The sequence below is a fragment of the Cucumis sativus genome, chromosome 5, assembly GCF_000004075.3.
Source record: "Cucumis sativus cultivar 9930 chromosome 5, Cucumber_9930_V3, whole genome shotgun sequence".
Taxonomy (NCBI): domain Eukaryota; kingdom Viridiplantae; phylum Streptophyta; class Magnoliopsida; order Cucurbitales; family Cucurbitaceae; genus Cucumis; species Cucumis sativus.
In genome coordinates, this window is record NC_026659.2 from 23,787,819 (window position 1) to 23,809,718 (window position 21,900).

Consider the following 21,900-nt stretch of genomic DNA (forward strand, 5'->3'; position numbering starts at 1 on the left):
CAAGTTGCACCACATGTTTCACAACAACATATATAAACAGCAAAATTGTGACACTGAGTTGGCAACCCAATTCAAATCACATATGTTTGGGGTAAATATAATGTCCTACAAAAAGAAATTCCACCGATATTAAAGGTTTAGCAATCAAAACACCTAACATTGACTCATACAAAGTTAACTCACAGTTTCATTTTAGACTTCTTCTAAGTGTAAGATCCCCTCACCGCTTACAATAATATTGCTTAAAACAAGATGAGGTTTCGAGATACCTTCCAACTTAAAAGGAACATTTGCAATCAATCTGGACGAAAATCATACACCTTGACATCTCTTTTCACAAAACTATCATTAAAGTTATTTTCAAGTAACTTGTTTAACATAATCATCAACCCACGACACTACATAGATACCAACAGTCTTCGGTCTATAAATTTGTGTTGAAGAAAATATATGTCTAGGAGCAGCAACAAGAAAGACAATACATAAAATTTCTATCATAATACGAGTCAGCGATGCTTTGATATTTAGTAGCACATTTTGCAACAACAATATATGTTTGTTTCTTATAATTTTCTTTACCATAAAATTTTATTTGTTTTCAAAAAAAACATTTGAATTATCAATCAAATTTGTAATATAAAAAATGTTACATTTTACTCCGGGATTATTGAACTTAAAAAAAAAAAGTTAAAAAATACAATTACGATTGATTTTGAATGGGTTATAGATTTATGATGAAGACTAATTATACAAAATACCCTCAAACTTTGAATTAAAAAAAAAAAACATTAAAAAATATCCATATTATTAGCTTTTTGGATGGAAATGACTCGTTTTTGAAGTAAAAAATATTTGGTTTGAAATTCTAAAATATAACAAATATCCTCAAACTTAAAAAAAGAAATAGAAAAGAAAAACATTGCTAATTGAGGATGTGTCAATAACCAAATTAATTTATTTTTATTTGGCTATTTATTGTTGGGCCTTTGCAAAAATAACAGAAAAAAAATGATAATATGACTTATATCCGTGTATTTTATAAATTGCAAAAGTAACAAATTTAAAAGTCGATAACCATATAATTATTGTCTGATATTTATCGAGCCCCATGATTATCGTCTAATAGTTGTCTAATACCACTCATTTTTATATATTGACTATATACAAAAAAAATAAGTGTTATGAACTGTTTTTTTTTAATGTTTTTGTCATTTGATGCAATTTTTCTTTATGGTTTTGGTTTGTTTTAACAAGAGATTTTTATTTTAGAGTTTTGTGATGTTTTTGTGTTTTAACTTGATGTTTATATTTTAATTTTAGTCATTAAGGTAAGAATTAGATAAATGGAAGAAAAATGAGAACATTTGTAAAAAACAATTTATTTTTCTCGAATTCTATAAAATTTCTTTTTTTCGAATTCAATAAAACTTCAAACTAACCAAGGGTTATATCAACGTTCGGAAAAAATTTAAACTATTCTCTAACAATTTAGAATTATTTTTGAAAATAAATAATAACAATTTATGTTGTAAACTAACGTATTTTTAAACTCTTCATGAAAATTTAAGGGCATCTTAATAATGATATATAATTACATTCTATATGTACCAATAAACTTAAACTTTTGGATGATAATTTATCTTCGTATGATCTCATCGATTAAGTAAAAAACTTAAAATTATAGACAATAAATTTTATATAATATTTAAAGAAGTTTATTTTTTTAATATAATTTTGCAAGAAATAATTTCTAAATCTCCCGCCAATTTGGGCACTTCATTTCCCTCCAAAATTTTCAGCGGCGGCGATATATAATCGACGAACTCCGATCTTCGTCTTTCTTCTTTGGATTATATTCAACTTCATCAGTGCTGGTAACCATCGTTATTCAGGTCAGGTTTTCTCAGCTTGTCGATGAGTGATCTTCTAATTAGGGCTAACATCAATCAATTTGTCGAAGCAATTACAGCGCTCCGTTTCTGTTTCTGGCGATGAGTGCCGTTAACATTACAAACGTCACGGTTTTGGATAACCCTGCTGCTTTTCTGAATCCATTTCAGTTCGAGATCTCATACGAGTGCTTGACTTCTCTTAAAGACGGTAATTTTGCAGTTTTATTTTGTTAGATCTTATTGCGTCATCGGTATCTGCAGTATGAGTTTTAAAATGATGGTATAAACAGTTGATTTTGGCTTCGGTTTTAGTTCGATTCACTAGATTTCATAGGAAATGGAAAACTATTCGAGGGGTTGCTTCCAATTTGCTTTGATTGAGTTGGAAATGAAGATTGGCAGTTGCCAATTTAGGAAAACCCTAGAATTACATATGCTACTTGACTTGCAAACTGGATATTTGTGTATGGTTAAGGTTAATGATTCACATCATACACAAAGTAACGACTTTAATTTCGTTTTATGGAAGGAAACTTTGTTCCCTGATATCTTTTTTAGTATACAAAATTTTAAATTCAGTTAAAATCTTGTAACCTCACGCCTGTATTCTAATGATGTGCGTTTTCCTGCTTAAATCTTGATTTTGATTGTTGAGCCTTGCTACCTTGATCTTTCCGAGGAACTTTTTTGAGATTTTGAAAGTTTGTTTGTTTGTTTGTGTGTATATGTATTGTATAGCTCACTTTGTCTGAAAGAATCTGCCCCTTAGGCCTTTTCAACGCTTGATACTTATTTCAAAAATTCTTGCCCCCCGTCTTTAGATTCTTTTTGTTTTTCTTGTGGGGGGTTGATTGGGAACGATGAACTTTAGAAAAACCTCAATCGTGTATCATTCGAAGGTCTGTTTCTTGATTTGTGTTGATCGTGGTCACTGGATTTTCTTGGGGGATTCCCTGATTAAAACAAAAATTTACGTGCTCAAAATTTTCTTTGGGTTAAGTTTACTAGTCACTGCCAAAGTCTCTAAATTTTTACCGTGTAAAGGTTATTAAGATCAATAACCTCTTAGCTAAAATTATTAGCTTATACTTAATCTCTTGGATGAGCTTTTGGCTTTATGGGTGGTTTAATACGATTTCTACGTTGTCATTTTCTTCCTCGTTAGTATTTGTAGCTAGTTGGAATATTTTGTGAATTTCTCAAGCTATTGGGACCGTGGTCGATATATTCTATTTTGTTTTTTTTTTACTATAATAGGTATTATGTTATAAAATCAACTTTAATGACATGTTATCTCTATGATTATTCTACAGATCTGGAATGGAAACTCACCTATGTCGGATCGGCCGAGGATGAAACTTATGACCAACTTTTGGAAAGTGTTCTCGTTGGACCCATTAATGTTGGCAATTATCGTTTTGTTCTTCAGGTAATATATGTTGAATCTATCTTAACTTTATCTGTAAAGCCAAAATTACCTTTTCAATGTTGACCAAAATGTTATCTTATAAGCTAGACGTTTTGAATTTAGTGATAATCTAGCATGGTTTAAGAAGAATCGAGTTTGAATTCAAGTAAATATTGAAATCCATAATTTATTGAAGTTCGAAATTTAGGCCAATTATAACTATTTAGTTTTTGATTTGTAGTTTTAAAAATTATCCTTATAGATATACTCTCACCGTTAGTTTCTTCATTTTGTTCTCCCGTGAAGAGGTGTTTTCAAAATTCAAGCTAAGATTTGAAATTTAAGGAAAAAGAAGAATTTTGAAACCAAATGAACTTCAGTGATAACTTATCGTTAGTAACATTTCTACCATGTATGGAAAAGAGATATAGCCCTTCTCCAACACCGATTCGTCTGAATACCTGTAGAAATTTCACTGTCTCGAGTCTAATCATTGCACGAATTGGAATCTGAGTGACCTCTACTGGTGCATTTCTTGTGGTCGGATATTTTGCAGGCAGACCCTCCAGATCCTTCAAAAATCCGGGAGGAAGACATCACCGGGGTCACAGTACTTTTATTAACATGTTCATACATGGGACAGGAATTTGTAAGAGTAGGATATTATGTGAACAACGATTATGATGATGAACAACTTCGTGAAGAACCTCCTCCAAAAGTTCTGATTGACAGGGTCCAAAGAAACATTTTAGCTGACAAGCCCAGAGTCACGAAGTTCCCAATCAATTTTCATCCAGAGAACTCTGAACATGGTGCAGAGCAACAACCATCTTCACCCCACCACTCAGTTGAAGCCCTCAACAATGAAGAAGAAGAATTACAACCACCACCATCACCATCAGCAGCAGATGAGCCACCTTTAGATAAGGAAGCCATTGATTCTGGATCTCAGCCTTCAGTCACGGCATGAGAGCTAGCCAAATTAAGGTTTGAGCCTTGAGGTGATCCATCTTTTACAACTTTTCCTCTTGGTTTGTAAGCTAAATCAGTGAAGTAGATATGTTAATTAGACCAGTTTGAGTCTGCAAAAAAGAATTTGGGAAAGATGATTTCATCTTTTCTGTTATTAAATCGAAACTCTGATAGTTCTAAATTAATTAATCATCATCTTCTTCTTGTTGAAAGTTTCTGTTTAATTCTCCCTAGCGGGTTGTTCAGTGGATCTAGATAAGATGAGGAAAACAAAGAGATTTCCACTTTATCATTCTTGCTGCTCTTTCCTTTTTCTAGGAGGATTGGCCTGCTGCAATCCTAAGACTCGACTAAAAGGTTTGATTTGACATAGTAATGGTGAAGACCCGAGAATTTGTTCACGTGTCCCTACGGCTGCAAGTTAATTTTAAAATTTAGTCTTACATTTCGAGATTCAAATCATAAATCCTTCAATCTTGTATGTCTGATGTCAATTGAATTATAATAAAAAAATAAGCATTTTTTTTTCTCGTTTTTGCACTATTTAGTGTAATAACCATAAAATAGTTGTCAACTTCTACTATCAACTTGATTTTGGACTTCATATTTTTCACTACAATCGAATTTCATTTTGCTGTTCTAAATGAATATAAGAAAGGAGTTTTCTTGTTAGGATCAAATAGCAATTGAAATGAAACTTATCAAAGTTTTGTGCACAAAGTTAGATTGAACAAAGTATGATCATTCTAAATAATAATGATTCCACCCTAGAATAATGTTGTATAGAAAACAGAACAAAGTAAAAACTAGGTATTTGAAGCAAGATTTGAATAGACAAGGGTTGAAAAAAATTTTGTTTTAAAGTTTTCGTTCATCTAAAATCGTAGATCGTAGAGTAAAAGAAAATTGTTTTTATTGGGTTTATATACCTATGTTTATTTAATCAACTTTTAGTTCTTAAGTTTTGAGTTTTGAAAAATAGACTAAGACGGTCTCTAATATTATTTTTCATTTCCTACCCAAGGTAATTTTTAAAAATTTATTTTAGAAATTGACATGAAAAGTTACAAAATTAAAAACATCGATAATAATACATTTTTGAGCTTGCCCCTCCTTCCTCCTAGTCGTTTTCATGACCACATCTTCCTCTTCTCCATCCCAACACTCTAGCTTCAACGTCAACGTCCATGCCCTCGATCACCTCACCATTAACTACTTTTTAAATTTTAAATTGATCAGGTCCAAACCAACATCTACTTTAGTTATTTTTTCTTCCATCATTCAACCCGAGTCTCACCACTTCTCTTGACATACTATGTTAACGATCTACAGATTTGTAATTCTCATGTTCTTACCTCTATTTTCAATGAAAAAAACAAAAAGACCAAATGGGTTGAAGAACCAAGGTCTTTCTGTTCACACCAACTATTTTATATTGTAATCTTAAACTCCCAACAAATTTAGTAAAAGAAAGTTCTCTGATTTTCCACTCACTCACTCTCTTCACTATAAATCAAAATCAAAATTGTTTCTTTGTTTCATCCCACTAGACATCTCCATGAAACAACAATCAAAAACCATAATGATAATAATAAACAATCATCTCTTTCCATTCAACACAGTCACAAAAGCGTCCAAATTCCAAACTACCCTTTTGTCTTTCAAATCTCCATTGTCGATCAAAACTAAGATTCCATACTCACTTCAAAGAAAAATGTCAAAACCTTCCCATTTTCCGATGGGACATACCCATTTCTTTGTTATGTTCATCTCTCAACTCAGAAAACCTTTGGCGAATCCGCCATTTGTAACTATAAGATCGTGATGGCTGTTCCTCTATTTCAGAAGCTCCACCAATGGCCTCTTTCTCTTGCCCTGTTCCTTATGTTATCAGATGCTCCACTGCCAAAGAAGGTAATGATTCTAATAAGCTAAGGTATGTTAAAGTTAATGGGGCTATTATTGGGTCCATTTCTGAAACTGATTTGCTGAGCCAATCGGTTAGAGCTTCGAGAGCTCTTGTCCCTTCTGTGGCGGAAAATGGGTGTTTTGTTAAAGAAGATGTTCGTCAGAAAATTCCCACAAAGAAGCAGCTGGTTGATCCTCACCGGCAAGGCTTGATCATTGAAGGAGGTGTTGGGTATAGACAAACTGTTGTAATCAGATCGTATGAAGTTGGTCCTGATAAGACTGCAACTGTGGAGAGCGTCATGAATCTTTTGCAGGTCAGGCATGCCCAAATTATGTTAGACGAAATGCCTGAGAGAAGTTTTTGAATTCGGACTCACTTTAACTGGTTGGTACCATTTGTGATTCATGTAGGAAACAGCACTTAATCATGTTTGGATGTCTGGGCTTCTCAGCAATGGTTTTGGGGCTACCCATGGCATGATGAGGAATAATCTTATCTGGGTTGTTTCACGTATGCTTGTCGAAGTAGACCACTATCCGATATGGTACGTTCTCTGTAGTCATCGAAAGAGTAATCCTACCCGGCTTCAAGTTTGTAGAGTTTTTATCTAAACACAATTGCAAATTCATCTGGATAGTTGTTAATTCATTTTAACAGCTAGCTTTCCGGTTTCTTCTTGAACAATGAGTTGTTCTCCTGCCTGAACTAGCACAATGTTCTATACGTTGCCTACTAATACAGATACATTGTATTATCTGTTCTACACGTTAGATTGATATTACTTGAATAGAGCTTCCCAGACTTTTGAAAACTAATTAATTACTTAGTTTACATCTCTTGAGTCTTGGGATGACCGTCTTCCTACTTTGTTCATGGGGATATTGATTTCAAATAAAGAACATGTTATGTGCTTGAACTGAGAAATGTCATTCATGCATATGCATATGATGGATCATTCTGCAGGGGCGAGATTGTTGAAATCGATACATGGGTTGGGGCATCCGGGAAAAATGGAATGAGAAGGGACTGGCTTATTAGAAGTCAAGCAACAGGCTACGTTTATGCTCGAGCGACAAGGTAATAAGAACTTACTATCTAGATGAAATTTCTTCCAAATTTATACCTAGTTGCTGTCATCTCTCCTGGCATACTAAAATGGTGAAATATAAAACAGCACATGGGTGATGATGAACCAGCAAACAAGACGACTCTCCAAAATGCCAGAAGAAGTAAGGGCAGAAATTTCTCCTTGGTTTATTGAAAAGCAAGCAATCAAAGAAGATGCCCCCGAGAAAATTTCCAAGTTAGATGATAAAGCTAAGTACATGAACTCTGACTTGAAGGTAAAAATCCCTTTAAATCAACTACGATTCAGTCTCCACCAGCATTTAGAAAAGATAAAAACACGCTGATAATTGCTATTTACCCAGCCAAAGAGAAGTGATCTGGACATGAACCATCATGTCAACAATGTCAAATACCTAAGATGGATGCTAGAGGTATTGTACATACAAAACCATCATTTATCAATAGATTTTGGTTGGGGGGAAGGGTCCAATGAACTTTTGACACTTAATCATTTGCCTGTTACAGACGATACCTGACCATGTTTTGGAGTCTCATCAACTTTCTAGTATCATATTGGAGTATAGAAGGGAATGCGGAAGCTCTGATATAGTTCAATCACTATGTGAGCCAGATGAAGATGGAATCCTCAGAGATGTGGAGATGATAGAAGACAGAGAAATCGGTCTACTAAACGGGTTTTCCTTGGCGTCTGAAATTCTCAAAGGTGGACTCTTGGGATCTTTTGACAAAGGAACACAAAGGTATACACATCTTCTACAAATTGAAGGGGAGGCTAAGAATGAAGAGATAGTGAGGGGAAGAACCACATGGAAGAAAAAGCTTACCACTATACCATTCTCCACAGAGTAAATCTTATTTATATCAGTTCCATCGCCTCTTTAAGAAGACAACACCCACAATGCAACATTCCTGAAAACAATAAGCAAAAGGGCTACTTTATGTGAAATTTATTATTTTGTTCATGGTTACTCATATTCTTGTTCTGCTTCACAAGGGAGTGTTTATCAAATGGAGCTGCTCCTGTAAATGCAGAAGTAATGACAGAGTCTCCCTTTAAAGAGTTCAAGAAGACAAGAACTATATGAAACAATGTAAATTGTAATAGATCGATATCATATGGAAAGAAGAAGCTGATCCGTCATGGATATATTTGAAGCCTCTTTTATTTTTATTTTTTGGATTATGTTTTAAGAATTTCCAATGGTACTGACTCCAGCTGATTCTCTGCATTGGACGTTTGTGGTTTAAAAAGTTCTGTAAACTACAAATACCAATGGAGAAGTCTATCCGAAGGAAACCAAACACGAAAAAAATATATAAAGATTAGATAACAATCTCAAACATTAACATTAAATCAACATAAAATGAAAATGAAAAACCCAAGAAACAACCCCCCACCCCCCCAAAAAAAAAAGTAAATAAAAGCACAACAAACCAGATAGAAGAACAGAGCAAATAGCAACTCTAACATCTAGAAAAAGAAAATTTTCCACTCAAGAAACATAATTCTCAAAAAGAAAAAGATTACTGATCTGGAAATGAGTCCATTTTCTGAGAGGAAACTCATGTACAATCAATGTGGGTAAAATATTTACACGGTAATCCTCCTTGTGACAAGAAGAAACCAAAGAATAGTCTACCACTGCTGCTGAGAGATCATTGCTTCTTTCTTGCTAAACGTTGATGTGATTGCCACGACCAAATTAAAAGGAATAATACAACTGCACCTCCAACCGAGATCCAGAATATTACCAACCAAAGAGGCATTGGTTTGGGATATAAACCTGAAATGAAAATCAGATCAATGGCAACCAATACAAACTTTCATTCCTAATAGAACTTCAACAAGCTTGAAACTAAACCGTTATATGTGCAGAAGATCTTACCATGTCCAAACTTTATACAAATAAGAAGTTCAATGATGCAAATTGCAAGCGATAGCCAACAAAATGCGCCAACTTTCTTCACGGGCTTTCTGGAATACATATTATTAGTCAAGACAGGTGGATTTGCTTGGAGGAATAGGAATTCAGGGGGGCAGAGATGGAGAGAGTACCGATCTTGAAGGTAGGAATTATACTCCCGAATTGTTGGGATTGCAATCAGCCACCACAAGATTAGTCTATATATGATCACAGGATTCCTTGGGGGTACCCAAAGACTAAACTTCAAAAAGAATGTATTGAGCTCTACTGTCAGGAAGACGATGCAAAGGCTTATAACTTGAATGAAACGCCATGGACCAAGTAATGGGTGCCACTCATCTTTGTCCCACTGTGCTGGTGTGAATTGTCCCAGTGTTCGTTTGACCTGCAACGGAGAATAACAAACTTATAACAAAAGCAAATAATCGTCCTGGACCGAGAAAAACATATGACCTGTTCTCCTCCTATACTAGCATAATGTTCAAAAGAAAAAGAAAGGTACATGGATTTTGATGGACATATTGACGCCAGTGATTCAAAATCTTTAAAATAATTAGTGACACAAAGTTTGATTCTTCACTTAGCTAATTACAGGCATTGGCAGTGGAGATTTTAGACGAACACTTTTTTCTTTTTCTTTCTTTTATTTTGAGAAGTGGAGAAGGAGCGTGAAGAGGAAGGATGTCATCACGATAACTAATAACTCTTATATAAAGAGGATCGATCAGTATCTGTTTTCTTTTTCGTTTTTTTCTGATAAGAAACAAAAATGTACTTCCCAATAATATTAGGAAAGTAGCTGATGAAATCTGTCATACTAATGGGGTGGTTAATGATATCACACAAAAGATGGAGGTTTAATTAAAACGTACTTTCCCAATAATATTAGGTTGACGACTTAGACCAACCCACTTGTATGTTTTACCATCGAAGTATCGAACAGTACGCATTCCTGCCCAGATGCCTGCAAATTCAGTCATACATGAAATCAAAAACCAAGTTTATTTCTAAAAGGTACCATTAGTTGCAGAGAAACTATATAGAACACTTGGACCATCCTTGTCCATGTAAGGAGGTTCAATAACCAGTAATCTATCAATTTCAAACTATCAAAAGACTGAAAATCAACCCAAAAGACTAGAAGACAGACCAAGAAGGATAATCACTAATTTCTACGATTGGATATGGCTATTTGGGAAGTGGGAAAGGAGAAGAATTTGAGCATATAAATCAAACAATTAATTTATACAATGCCTAACAGTAAGCAAACAAAAAGTTGGACATTTGGGAGGGAAGGAGTGATCTTACCAAACCAGTTACATATCAAAATATCAAGAACGATACTGTCCCACCAACACTCGTTGAAGTTTGGTAACATGTGGCGAAAGGTTAGCTGAAAATCAAGATAATTAAGTTGTAGTTGTATCAATGAATTGGACAATAGCAAGCACTTAAAAGGTCAAGCTTCAATTGAGATCAACGTAAGAAACTCATAGGTACTGAAAAACCTTACCTCCATCATTTCAAACCCAATTGACAACACCCACAGTAGAGCTTGGTTACGAATCATTATAGCCTTGCCCCACCATCCAATTATATGAGCTGGAACAAATTCATCAAAAAGTGTCTCCTGAAAGTAAGGATAAGGAAGTATACGATGAATCTCCCAATGTCATAGATACAAAAAACACTATTGCTGCTGTACATTATGAGTATATAGGTAAAAGATTTCGTACATAAACATTCTTAAACCTGCTTTTGGAATTTTCAGGTAAATAAAGACGACAATCAGCACCATAAGATCTTTCTGGAAGCTCTGCATGAAATGGTGGGATGATAACTTAAAACTTCTAACAGATACCCAAACCATGCTTATGCATTTTCACAGATAACAGTTAAACAGAGATGAAGAGCATTACCAACACCGAGGTCAGGATGGAGAAACTTCATAAACTGTCGAGCATCATCACGACTCTGGACGAGAATAATATTGTGGTGTTAACAAGTGATAATTTCAAAATGTACATTGAAAACCCCTTTTAAACCACCAAAAGAAAAAACAAAACTGTCAATCAAGATCAACCAACTGCGGTCTAAATTTGAGGCCTCTCCCCACCTGATAATTTTTAATTTAAAGAACATATATGACATAAAAAGAAAATTTTACAAACAAAATCTGAAATTGTCAACTAAGATCCTGTTTTCTGATTAATTATACAATATGATACTTCTTTATAATATAAGAAACAGTTTATTTATACAATAAAAAACAACTACACTTAATTGACTTCCAACTCACAAATTTATACAGGAAAACAAAAGGAATATAGCTCTGACAACAATCAAACAGTAAATATCAATGTAGAGAAAAAATAAAGGAAAAACACCACTTCGAGAGGGCATGACCTGAAACAGCAAAAAGGTAAGTGCTATCAAGTAAATGACAGCCATTCCATGCACCAAACGCCAAATGGCTGGATGTGGCCTAATCAAAATCCTGCAAGAAACAACCTCAGGCGTGAGGGGTGTAAAAACACACTTGCATGAAAATACTTTATAAGAACTTCTCTAATTCACGAAACATATCAAAGTAATCTTAAAAAATTTCCATTTGTAACCTACTATAACTAATAGAGTTAAACAAGTGAGTCCAAGATGCACAAATAAGAAATGAAAATATCAACAACAGTTAAAGGATAGGCTATACATAAGAAACTTTAGATTAGGGATTTTCTTGTCCAGAAACAACGATCATCTCGTAACATATTGTAGATGAAGGGCAGGTCTTTCCATGCATATAACAGGAATAAAGCAAATCAATCTAGAGTCAAAATATATTCCAACTTTCTAACAGGTATTAATCTTAACTCTTTACCATTGATTTTTCTTTAATGTACAACACAGAAAATGAGGATGTCAATACACTATGTTCATATGCTCGATAAAGAACCACTTACGTTGATGGGGCTTGCAGCAAACAATAGGCAAGAAATACTGAAATCATAGCCCATACACCCCTACATGGAATAAGACTCGGTAGGATGAGCTTCTGACAGTAATAAAACAGTGATAACATAATCCTTATTGACACAAACCTTTTAACAGAAATAGCACTATCCTCATGTGCTGCGTTTTGAGGATCAAGGGCTCCACTGGCCCAGCTGGTTAAGACAAGCAACAAGGTAAGTAAAACAGAAGTTTTTTTAGTCATAAAAATAAGCGAGAAACATCCTTATTTAGTTTAATACACGAAAAGGGGTGAATAACAGCTGAAGAATATAACATCATGGAGGCCATAACAATTTTCCAAGCACAAAGTTACACTAGATGTTGAGACTCCCTCTACCTCTCATGATCCATTCTGAGTCTTAATTTAGATGTTCATGTGTTCTTCTAGAACTACAAGTTTTTAAAATAATATTCACATTTTAATTTAGTGACCACAAATAACAGAAATACGTAACATAACAGTGACACAAACCAAGTAATAAAAGAAATATAATAATCTGGTGTTTATAGAAAGTAAAATAAAGCCAAAAATGATGAAAAATGTTATATGTACATCCGACAGAAAAAAAATCATGGAAAATTATGGGTGTCCAAATATCTCTTGCTACATGCTACCAATTATAAAAAGAAATGAAGGAAAAGCTTCCATTCGAGGGAACAAGCAAACAACTAAACATACAGAAGGGAACTTTGTTACCAAAGCCAGAAAAATAGAAAGACCTCCACTTCTAACCCAAAAGAACGCAGACCTCCACTTATACCCCAAAAGGACAGAAAATTTACACAACTAACTAACTATCTTGAGAAAGAGAAAATACCTCAAGCAATACACTGCAGGTGCATTATATAGAACCAAATTTCAATTATGTGCAAAATTTCAGTATTGAAACAGCATAATTTAACAACTCCTCTCTTATTCATGATAACCTGAGCATGACTTAAACACTACAGGTATTATTTTTATTTTCACCTTTAACAATAACATCGTACAAAAAATATGGTTCACTATTTTACAACCGACGATAAATTAGGTGGGAGTAGGAAACTCAAATTCATAGAGAAACAGGAATTCCAATTAGATTGTAGATGGGAAGTCAACGAAAAAGTTCAAAATAAACCACTTAAAATGCAGCAAAAATTTGGACAAAAGAATTTAATGATAAGAAACTACCTATTGCACAAAACACTCACATAAGGAAGCATGCACCAATAAGTAATAATGATATAGTACGAGGCTTGTACGCCCATGCAGTCCAGGGATCAAGATCTTCACCCATGCTTAACGAATTATAATCACCATTTTCTTGAACCAAATAATTTCTTTTCCTTGCTCGTCTGGGTCCATCAGGCTCCATGACCATTTCTCGAAATGATACAGCTTGCTAACTGCAAATTACAAATATAGGGGTGTAACCATTTTTCTTAAACATACTACAGAGTTAAAAGTAAAAGAATTCCTAGGCTGCGTACTCGTACAGTGGTTAACAGCTTAGAGCATGAAAGGGGCAAAAGGTCATCAGAAATTTGACAGAACAAAGAGCACCTTTGAGGACACCAGGCAAAACTATGGACGGAACACAGAAATATAATATCCCTATAAATTGGAAAGCCAATACGTCTAGAGCACACATTTTGGTGATATATGCATGTCCACCTCAAACATAAATATAATATATTAGTAGAAAATTCAAAAGTTAGTTGGACCATCAAAAAGTATTTCACTGCTTAAAACATTCAACTCCAAATCACATACTTCCAAAATAGGAGAAATGACATGCGTTCTAGATTATAAGGAAAAACTAATTTGACTCAAATTTTACCTTTTCTATCTACACATTGAACATCCAAGTTAAAAATCTGATATTTTCATCCTAAATATGTTCTCATCATTTCAAGTTAAACTCCTCGTCAAACTTCATCACTTTCTTTATTTTTGTGTTCAAAGAAATACAATTTTAGATATCAATTCCATTCTTTTGGCCCTTCAACAAGTAAAGAAGCCAAAAATACTGTTACAGATTAAAGGCTGAGAAATGGCACCTTGCAGAAAATTAGTCAGCAAATCATGATATAACATGGAAACTTATTACGCCAACAAGGGTTGAAAAATATGATAGATGGACCAAAGAAGGAAAAAAAAACCTAAAAATGACATATATATTCCTCGGAGGAAGTTCACATGATTAAACACCTTCTCAGCAATATGAAAGTATGATACTCTAAATCATTACAGAATCTAAAGATATTCACACCAGGAAATTAATGAGAAGATTGTACTCCAGTCAAAAAAGGTGAGCAGAAAGAGGCATTAAGTGATATGATTAAGAAAAACATTCCATAGAAGCATGTGAAATCTAATCCTCTATTCCCATCCCAATTCATGGTCCCTACAGATTTCCCTTCGGCTGATTGTGACATTCATCAACAATCATAATAGTCTAACAATGAACTTCCAATGAAGTCCAATCACTACAAATTTACATATTTCACCCATCAATTAGGTGCCTGTCCTTCAAAATCCAAAAGAGATTCTCAAAATCTCAAGTCAAACTAATTTATCCGAAGGGCAAACCACTTTTACACAAAAATGATCCCACACCATGCTCCAAACTTTACAGACTGTTTGCTAATAATAATGCATTAAACCTATGCCAAAGGCTATGACTCATAGCCTTATTAAGTGATTTGAGTAGAGGTCTATCTGATAGAACCGCCCTGAAATTTTAAACACAAGATCACCAACAAACTTACAACTACAACCCCCAGTGTTGCCCTTCCTTGAATTAATCTTTCCATTCCAAAGCCTAATAGTAACTCAATAGATTAAATCAAACACATACAAATGGATCCAACATAAATCCTCAAACCTGAAACTCATTCAATATCTACAAGTACTGTGATTCAAGCTTTTGCAAAATCTTCCCAAAAAAACAAAAAGATGCAAGAGCACCACATCCAAGGAAATGGCATGATTTAATTATTAAAAGAAAAAAGTAATCCAGACCAAGAACATGTTGCTTACTAATGAGTTCAAGAGAACAAAAAAAAAAAAAAAACACAAAACAAAGATATACAAAGCACAAATCTAAAAACAAAAGAAAAAACAGTGTAAATGGAGAATATAAATACAAATTAGAAACCTGCAAGGGTATGAAGTGCAATTAAGCAGTAGAGAAGTCAATGAGTAATTAAAAAGAATAAATACAATAAACTTTTTTAAAAAACTTATAGGGACTGTAGGAGAGAAAGCAAAAAGGGGAAGGACCCCACCATGAAATAACACCACCCCTTTCCCTTAATTGAACCGTTGTTGCATGTCTTGGAAAATTATAAAGTACCCATTATTGAAAGTGATGTAAAAATGAAAACCCATATCAAAGAATCGCCCAGAAATCACGCATAAAAAGAAGAAGAAGAAGAAGAAGAAGAAGAAGAAGAAGAAGAAGAAGAAGAAGCATAAAAAGAAAATACATGAAAAAGGGTTCTAAGAAAACTAAAGGAAACGAGAAAGATTTCATAAAAAAGACAGAGAGACATAAAAAAAGCAATGGATGAATTATACAAAAACGATAAGCCAATGAAACCCAAATCAAAAAATAACAAAAGGGGGGAAAAGGTGAAGGAAAAAGCGTATTTTGGTATAGAGAAAAAAGCTTTTAAAGACGATTTTTAGTTTACTTACGTAGAGAAGGTGGAAGAAGGGGCTGACAAAGGGGGGGAAGCCCTGGCCGTACGATTAGAGGACAGAAGGATTGTAGCCGTCAGATCAGAAAGGTAGGAGAAAGTGGAAGTTGTAATAATGGAGAGTTATAGAAAAGCAGCAGTGGAGAAAGAGAGAAAGCAAGAAGAAGAAGATGATGATGAAGAAAAGAAAGACAATTTTTTCTGTTTTAGAAAAAAAAAACAAATTGAAAATTAAAGTTTTTATGATTAAAAAGTTTGATACAAATCAAATCTCATATAACCAACTGATTGATTTAGAAGGAAATGCAAAGAACAGAGAATTGGGAAAAGCAAATTAGCCTTTGTGTAACAGTAGAGAGAGAGAGAGAACATAAATATTTTTTTAAAAAAAAGAAAAATAAAAACTCTGTGTTTCTTTTTTTGTTAAGTATGAGAGATAGAGTAGAGAGAGAAATGAAAAGTCTAAGTTCTTTTTTCCTTAAGATTAGAGAGAGAGAGAGAGTCTGCCATGGCTGCAGAAAGGCAGGTGCTGCTGAAATCAAAATTAATTCAATTATTTCTTTTTCTTTTTTTATTGTCATTAATTAGTTTATTTTTTAAGAACTATTTTCTTTTTCTTTTTTTTTTGATAATGTTTAGAAGGAAGGGGTGAGGTAAGATAAGGCCACTCCTAAACATGAACAACAATGTATTTTTTGAACAATTTTCTTTTCTTTTTTGCTCATTTTTTTCTTCAACAAAGTTCAAGTTAATGCTTCTTTTTTCTTTTCTTTCTAAATTACAAATCAAAGAGTTTCTCCATCAACTTTGTATTTTTTTTTTTTAAAAAAAAAGAATCATTGTTGTTCCAAAAGTTGGTGTTCAATTATTCTTTACATTTTATAATACAAATCCATTAAAATCTTTTATCAAAATTGAGAACCAAACTTCAAAATAATCGTGGAAGTGACTTAAGTAATTTTGAAGTAATTAAATTCACTTGAAATTGTTTAGTTTTGTATTTTTTAAATGTATTTTTATACTATTGAAATAGATTTGAAACAAAAGAAAATCAATTTATCTATTTTAAAATCCATTATAAACATGTTTCACAATTTTTATTTCATACATACTTTTAGATTTTTTTTCTTTTATTCTATTTCAAATAGTAATTTTAAAAAGTATGTAAAGTTAAAAAGATATATAAAAACTGAGAGAATTATTCAACTTTGGAAAGAAAGTGATAGTGCTTTTAAAATAATGCCCAAAGTTTGCATTTTTTGTTTGGATAAAAATTATATGTTTATAGTTTGAATGAAATTAGAACGTGATAATTATTTATATTTAGAATTTAGTTGAGGTAGAAGTTTACTTAACTAAATTTAACATTTAACCTTTTTTTCAAAATCATTAGATCTCTTTTGAACTTTTAAAATGATAACTAAATATCGTGCAACAAAATTTATGTTTGAATGGAACGTTTTGATACAAAAATTCATTTTGTTTTGATAATTTTCAATCACTTTTTTCTTACATTTTGTTTAGTTTTCAATTACTCACACTCTCCAACACTCTTCTAATTCTCAATAATTATGATTAGCTTTCCAAACAATCACAATTCTTTTGACATAAATTCTTAATCACTTTTGCATATTAGAAAATAGATTGAATTGTACAACTTGACTAACTACTAAAGACGCTCTAGATTACACTCTTCAATGAGTTCAACCTCAACCTTTAATTTTAAAAGAAAAATAAATAATTTAACTCATAATTAACTATATTCGTAGTAACATCCTCTTACGAGAAAAAAATATTTAATAGAATGAACGATGTTACATGTATTCAAATCACTATATGTGGACAAGTAAACTTAAAAATATGTGATTAAATTTTTCTATTTGAAGAAATAAAAAAACAAAACACAATAAATTAGCCGAACACACTATATTTATCATTATCAATAAGGAAGCTTAGCCAATATGAAAAATCCCTCTCCCATATATATTTGAGAAATAACCCACTCAATTTGTTGAATTTGTAAGAATAGCATTGTTGGGCATGCAACAATCTTACAAATGATGAATAAAAAAAATACTATCTTTAAATTTACCTATTTTTAAAATGAAAAATTAAAATTTGGTATATTTTAATCTAAGGTAGAATCTCAGTTTGATATTTCGTTAAAATGAATTAACCAAAATATTTAAAAAATAATAATGAAATAGTGTATGGTAATATTTTGTTATATTTATAAATATTCATTTTATTATTTAAAATAAAATTTTAATTTTTTTATAGAGAAATAATCTTTTAAAATATTTTACTTTTAAAAAGTGTTCTACAGAATAAAAAGGTTATTTTGAAAACACTCCAAAGCTTTACTTTCCTTTTTCTTTTTGAAAAAACAATAAAAATTTAAGAGTGTTTGAGAAAGTAATTTTAAATACAAACTATTAGGAAAAAAAATAATAATAATAAATAATTTTGCAAAGAACAACTACTGACATATTTATATTTGTTTAATGTATATTATTATTATATTCCAAAATGAATAATTAAAAAGTATTTGAAAGCATCCCCAAGGGATCCCCTTCTTAATTGTCGCATATTTCCTTTGCATGTTTCTCCACTCCTTTATCAACTTTTTTTTTTTTGTTGCTTCTTCATTTACCATTATACCCTCCCATCAATTTCTCTTTCTTTTTTCTCAAGAAAATATAAAATCCAATGAAGCAATGTAAAGTGTGGAGCATGAATCTGAGCTTAAAAAGAGCCGAAAAACTAATTGACCACTTGATCAACTAATAATATTGATGCAATGTCGAGTATATATAACGAACATAAAGTTTAAGGAGACTACAATAAATCCACCAGTGTTGCTAACATGAACATAACTCAACTGACATAATTTGAGATTTAATTCTTTCTCTTGTCAATTGTAAAGAAATGATACATAACTAAAAAGGAGTTGGAACAAACAACTTATTAAGAACATGGAAGAAAAGTAAGGAATGAGACAATTATCTACCCTCCATTTAGATCGAAAACGACGTATGTAAAGTATTAGTTTAATATAAAGTATTGTATTAATTGAATAATAAAAGCTATATATAAGTGTTTTAATTTAATATATCAATTATAATTATCACGATAACAAAGGTAGTGTTCAATATACCTAAAAGTTGAGGTGATAAGAATATCATTGACTAACGCGACATTACGTGGTAGTTATGTTGATAAATACTTCTTTTTAATACCACATGATTTACGTGGTGTTAAAAGGCATTAGAATACACGAGGAAGGAATACGATTATTAAATTTGTTAAAAAGAAGAAAAATGCAAATGGGGGAAAGAATGAGGGTGTAATAGCAAAGAGTAAAATATATATAAGTAAGGATGGGGAGGGAGATGGAATAATTTAGGGTTGAACAAGATGTGACCTTAAGCACAAAGGGTCATTTCATTGTTCCTTTGTGTGTATTTCTCTTTCACAAAAATGGAGGGACCTTCATGTTCATAGCTTTTTATGAGTGATCCATTTGGAATACTATGCATTTTTGTGTAATTTCATCAACCATCAATCTCTCTCTTCATATCTATACCTATAATTTATTTTTATTAGCAAAAACAGAGAATCCAATAGCCACTACTTTTCTTTTTCAAATAAACAAATAAGTTGATTTCATTATATATATATATATATTATCACTGTCTCTGTAAGTTCAAAAATAATAATTGAATAAATTGTGAGTAATTTTTATTAAAGAAAAAAGAAAAAAAAGATGAGAATCTTTTTACCTTTTAAAAATGCAACCATTCGAATCCTAACTTCAAAAACAAATTTATAATAAAAACAAGAGTCTCATATGGGTAAATTTTTATCCATTTGTTAACGTGAGGAAGTATTTATTTAAGTCAGAATATCATTTGATGAATCTAATTTGGAGTTTAGTTTCGTTCTGATTTAAAATACTTTAATATTTTCTATCAAATTCTTACCAATTGAGTTAACGTCTATCAATATATTTATCAATATCACTGATAGATAGACTAATAAAAGTTTGATAATCTATAGTAATTTATTATTGGTTAAATATGAATTTTGGTTATATTTTATAAATATTTTAATTCATTTTACTATGCCTAAAAATATTTTTTATATATTTAAAAAGTTAATGTAATAAAGCCAAGATTGTTAAGAAACTTTATCGTAGAAAAATTCAAAAAATAATAATATGGTAGGTAAAAAGTGCCAAATTTTTTTAATACTCAAAAACCCATTATTGCACTTGTCCAACAATTTTCCAAACCGAGAGACTTTGAATTGAAATTATATGTCACAAACCACAATGTTTGTTAGGAACATATGAGGTAATCAAAAGACAAATACAATCATGAAGTACGTTATCATTTATGAACAAATTTTTTATGACACATATCATCTATATTTATAACCAATCAATTATTCATCAATCATAAAATTACTCGTGAAGCAAAGGGTAATAATTTTTATTGAAAGAAAACATATTATCACATGTGATATGTTCTCAAAATAAGTTACTAAGGTTAATGTATTTACCTTTTTTCCTATTCAAATTTCAAGTTTGTAGTAAGCTATTAATGAGTGTGAGGAAATTAATGTTAAAGGGTAAAAAGGGAGAAAAGTTTTCCATCAATCCAATCCCATCACATAAAAATGAGAGATTGTAATTTGGGTGAAAGGACACAATAATGATCAAATTATAATCAAACATTTACGTTAATAGTACAATTTTCTTGGAGAATAATCATGATTAGTTCTTTAATAATTGGAATTCAGGATAATCATGACAAGATATTTATAGTGATAAAATATGATTCAAATATCATCATCTTCCATAGAAGTAACTAAATTTATGATTAAATAAAAACTTAAGGATTACAATTTCACACTTTGAAGTAAAAAACAATTTTCATTTCTAAAAAAAATTGAAAAACCTTAAATTAAGAGATCAAAATGTTATTTTAATCTATATATATATATATACGTAATTTTTAGAATAAATGTGAACTAGGAAAAAAAAGTTAAATTACCTTTCTATTCTCAATATTTTAGTTCTTTTTTTTTCATGAACTTTAAATGTCAATTCTAGTATTTATACTTCCAATAACTTAGCTTAATACTCTTAAAAAAAAACTTAGGTTAACATAAAATTTAATCAATTTCAATTAAAAATCATTTTAAATTACTAGTAATTAGTCAATAACTAATTTTACAATGGATTGAAAGTATAAATATTGAAAATAAATATCTAAACCTATAAGAATTAGAAAAAGAAAAATAGGGCCAAAATTTTGACTAAATTGATAAGATTGGAGCATACCTAAAAAGAACAAAATTTGGAGAGGATAAGATTTTGATATATTCTTGACTAATTAAGAAGAAACATTCAACATTAAGATTACGAATACATATTGACTACGTTATTGTGAAGAAAAAAAATGATTTTAAAATGATTAAAATTATATAATGTTTTAAATAATTTAAAATTAATTTTGTCGAGGTAAAAATTATATTTAAAAAATAAAATTAAATATTTTTAATTTCAAGTGATTAGACGTGAGGTGATTTTTTTTAACATAATAAAAATTTATTTCACAAAGAGATACAAAGATTTTATTAATGTAATAGAGTGAAAGGGGTTTGTACTGTGAAATATTTGTTGGTTTAAAAATACTTTTAAATAATCAATATTCGATCTTGTAGTTGTTAATACACTGTATATTAATTTACGTCTACTCTATATTATTTTACCAAATTAACATTTATTAATAATATAACAAAAATTTGAAGTTATTTACAAAATTGAGTAAAATCTATCAAATTCACTATCATTTATTTAAGTTTTTGTGAATAGGGTTAATCTTGTTGCTATCAACAATAATTTCGTTATTAAATTAAAAACTACAGCAAGATTAAGTATATTGTTTATAAATGTATGAATGAAGCTTATCTAATTTGTTAGTAAAGAAAAGAAAAGGTTGT

General features: G+C 31.3%; 3 protein-coding genes across 8 annotated transcripts; 2 read left to right on the forward strand and 1 right to left on the reverse strand.

The window, feature by feature from the left end:
- Nucleotides 1-1,776: 1,776 nt before the first annotated feature.
- LOC101205383 (probable histone chaperone ASF1A) lies at nucleotides 1,777-4,561 on the forward strand. The gene is made up of 3 exons (XM_004150624.3): nucleotides 1,777-2,100; nucleotides 3,206-3,321; nucleotides 3,857-4,561. The coding sequence occupies exons 1-3, from the start codon at nucleotides 1,992-1,994 to the stop codon at nucleotides 4,268-4,270; spliced, it is 639 nt and encodes a 212-aa protein (XP_004150672.1). The 5' UTR covers nucleotides 1,777-1,991; the 3' UTR covers nucleotides 4,271-4,561.
- Nucleotides 4,562-5,442: 881 nt separating this feature from the next.
- On the forward strand, nucleotides 5,443-8,444 carry LOC101205853 (palmitoyl-acyl carrier protein thioesterase, chloroplastic). 2 transcript variants are annotated; one of them, XM_031885010.1, is made up of 7 exons: nucleotides 5,448-6,186; nucleotides 6,278-6,497; nucleotides 6,595-6,728; nucleotides 7,148-7,261; nucleotides 7,359-7,527; nucleotides 7,615-7,683; nucleotides 7,778-8,444. In XM_031885010.1, exons 1-7 carry the CDS (start codon nucleotides 6,167-6,169, stop codon nucleotides 8,120-8,122), a joined length of 1,071 nt encoding a protein of 356 aa, XP_031740870.1. In that variant the 5' UTR covers nucleotides 5,448-6,166; the 3' UTR covers nucleotides 8,123-8,444. The 2 variants fall into 2 exon arrangements, with proteins under 2 accessions (XP_011655469.1, XP_031740870.1); XM_011657167.2 differs by having other exon boundaries at nucleotides 5,443-6,497.
- Nucleotides 8,445-8,745: 301 nt separating this feature from the next.
- Nucleotides 8,746-16,273, reverse strand: LOC101205141 (CDP-diacylglycerol--serine O-phosphatidyltransferase 1). 5 transcript variants are annotated; one of them, XM_011657168.2, is made up of 13 exons: nucleotides 15,890-16,273; nucleotides 13,399-13,593; nucleotides 12,294-12,359; nucleotides 12,156-12,215; nucleotides 11,605-11,695; nucleotides 11,118-11,172; nucleotides 10,935-11,014; nucleotides 10,712-10,828; nucleotides 10,507-10,591; nucleotides 10,071-10,162; nucleotides 9,330-9,583; nucleotides 9,160-9,248; nucleotides 8,746-9,057 (listed from the first exon to the last, which is right to left on the reverse strand). In XM_011657168.2, the coding sequence occupies exons 2-13, from the start codon at nucleotides 13,566-13,568 to the stop codon at nucleotides 8,930-8,932; spliced, it is 1,287 nt and encodes a 428-aa protein (XP_011655470.1). In that variant the 5' UTR covers nucleotides 13,569-13,593; nucleotides 15,890-16,273; the 3' UTR covers nucleotides 8,746-8,929. The 5 variants fall into 5 exon arrangements, with proteins under 5 accessions (XP_011655470.1, XP_011655471.1, XP_011655472.1 ...); XM_011657169.2 differs by lacking the exon at nucleotides 15,890-16,273 and adding an exon at nucleotides 13,684-15,281; XM_011657170.2 differs by lacking the exon at nucleotides 15,890-16,273 and adding an exon at nucleotides 13,684-15,281 and having other exon boundaries at nucleotides 13,379-13,593.
- Nucleotides 16,274-21,900: the final 5,627 nt, after the last annotated feature.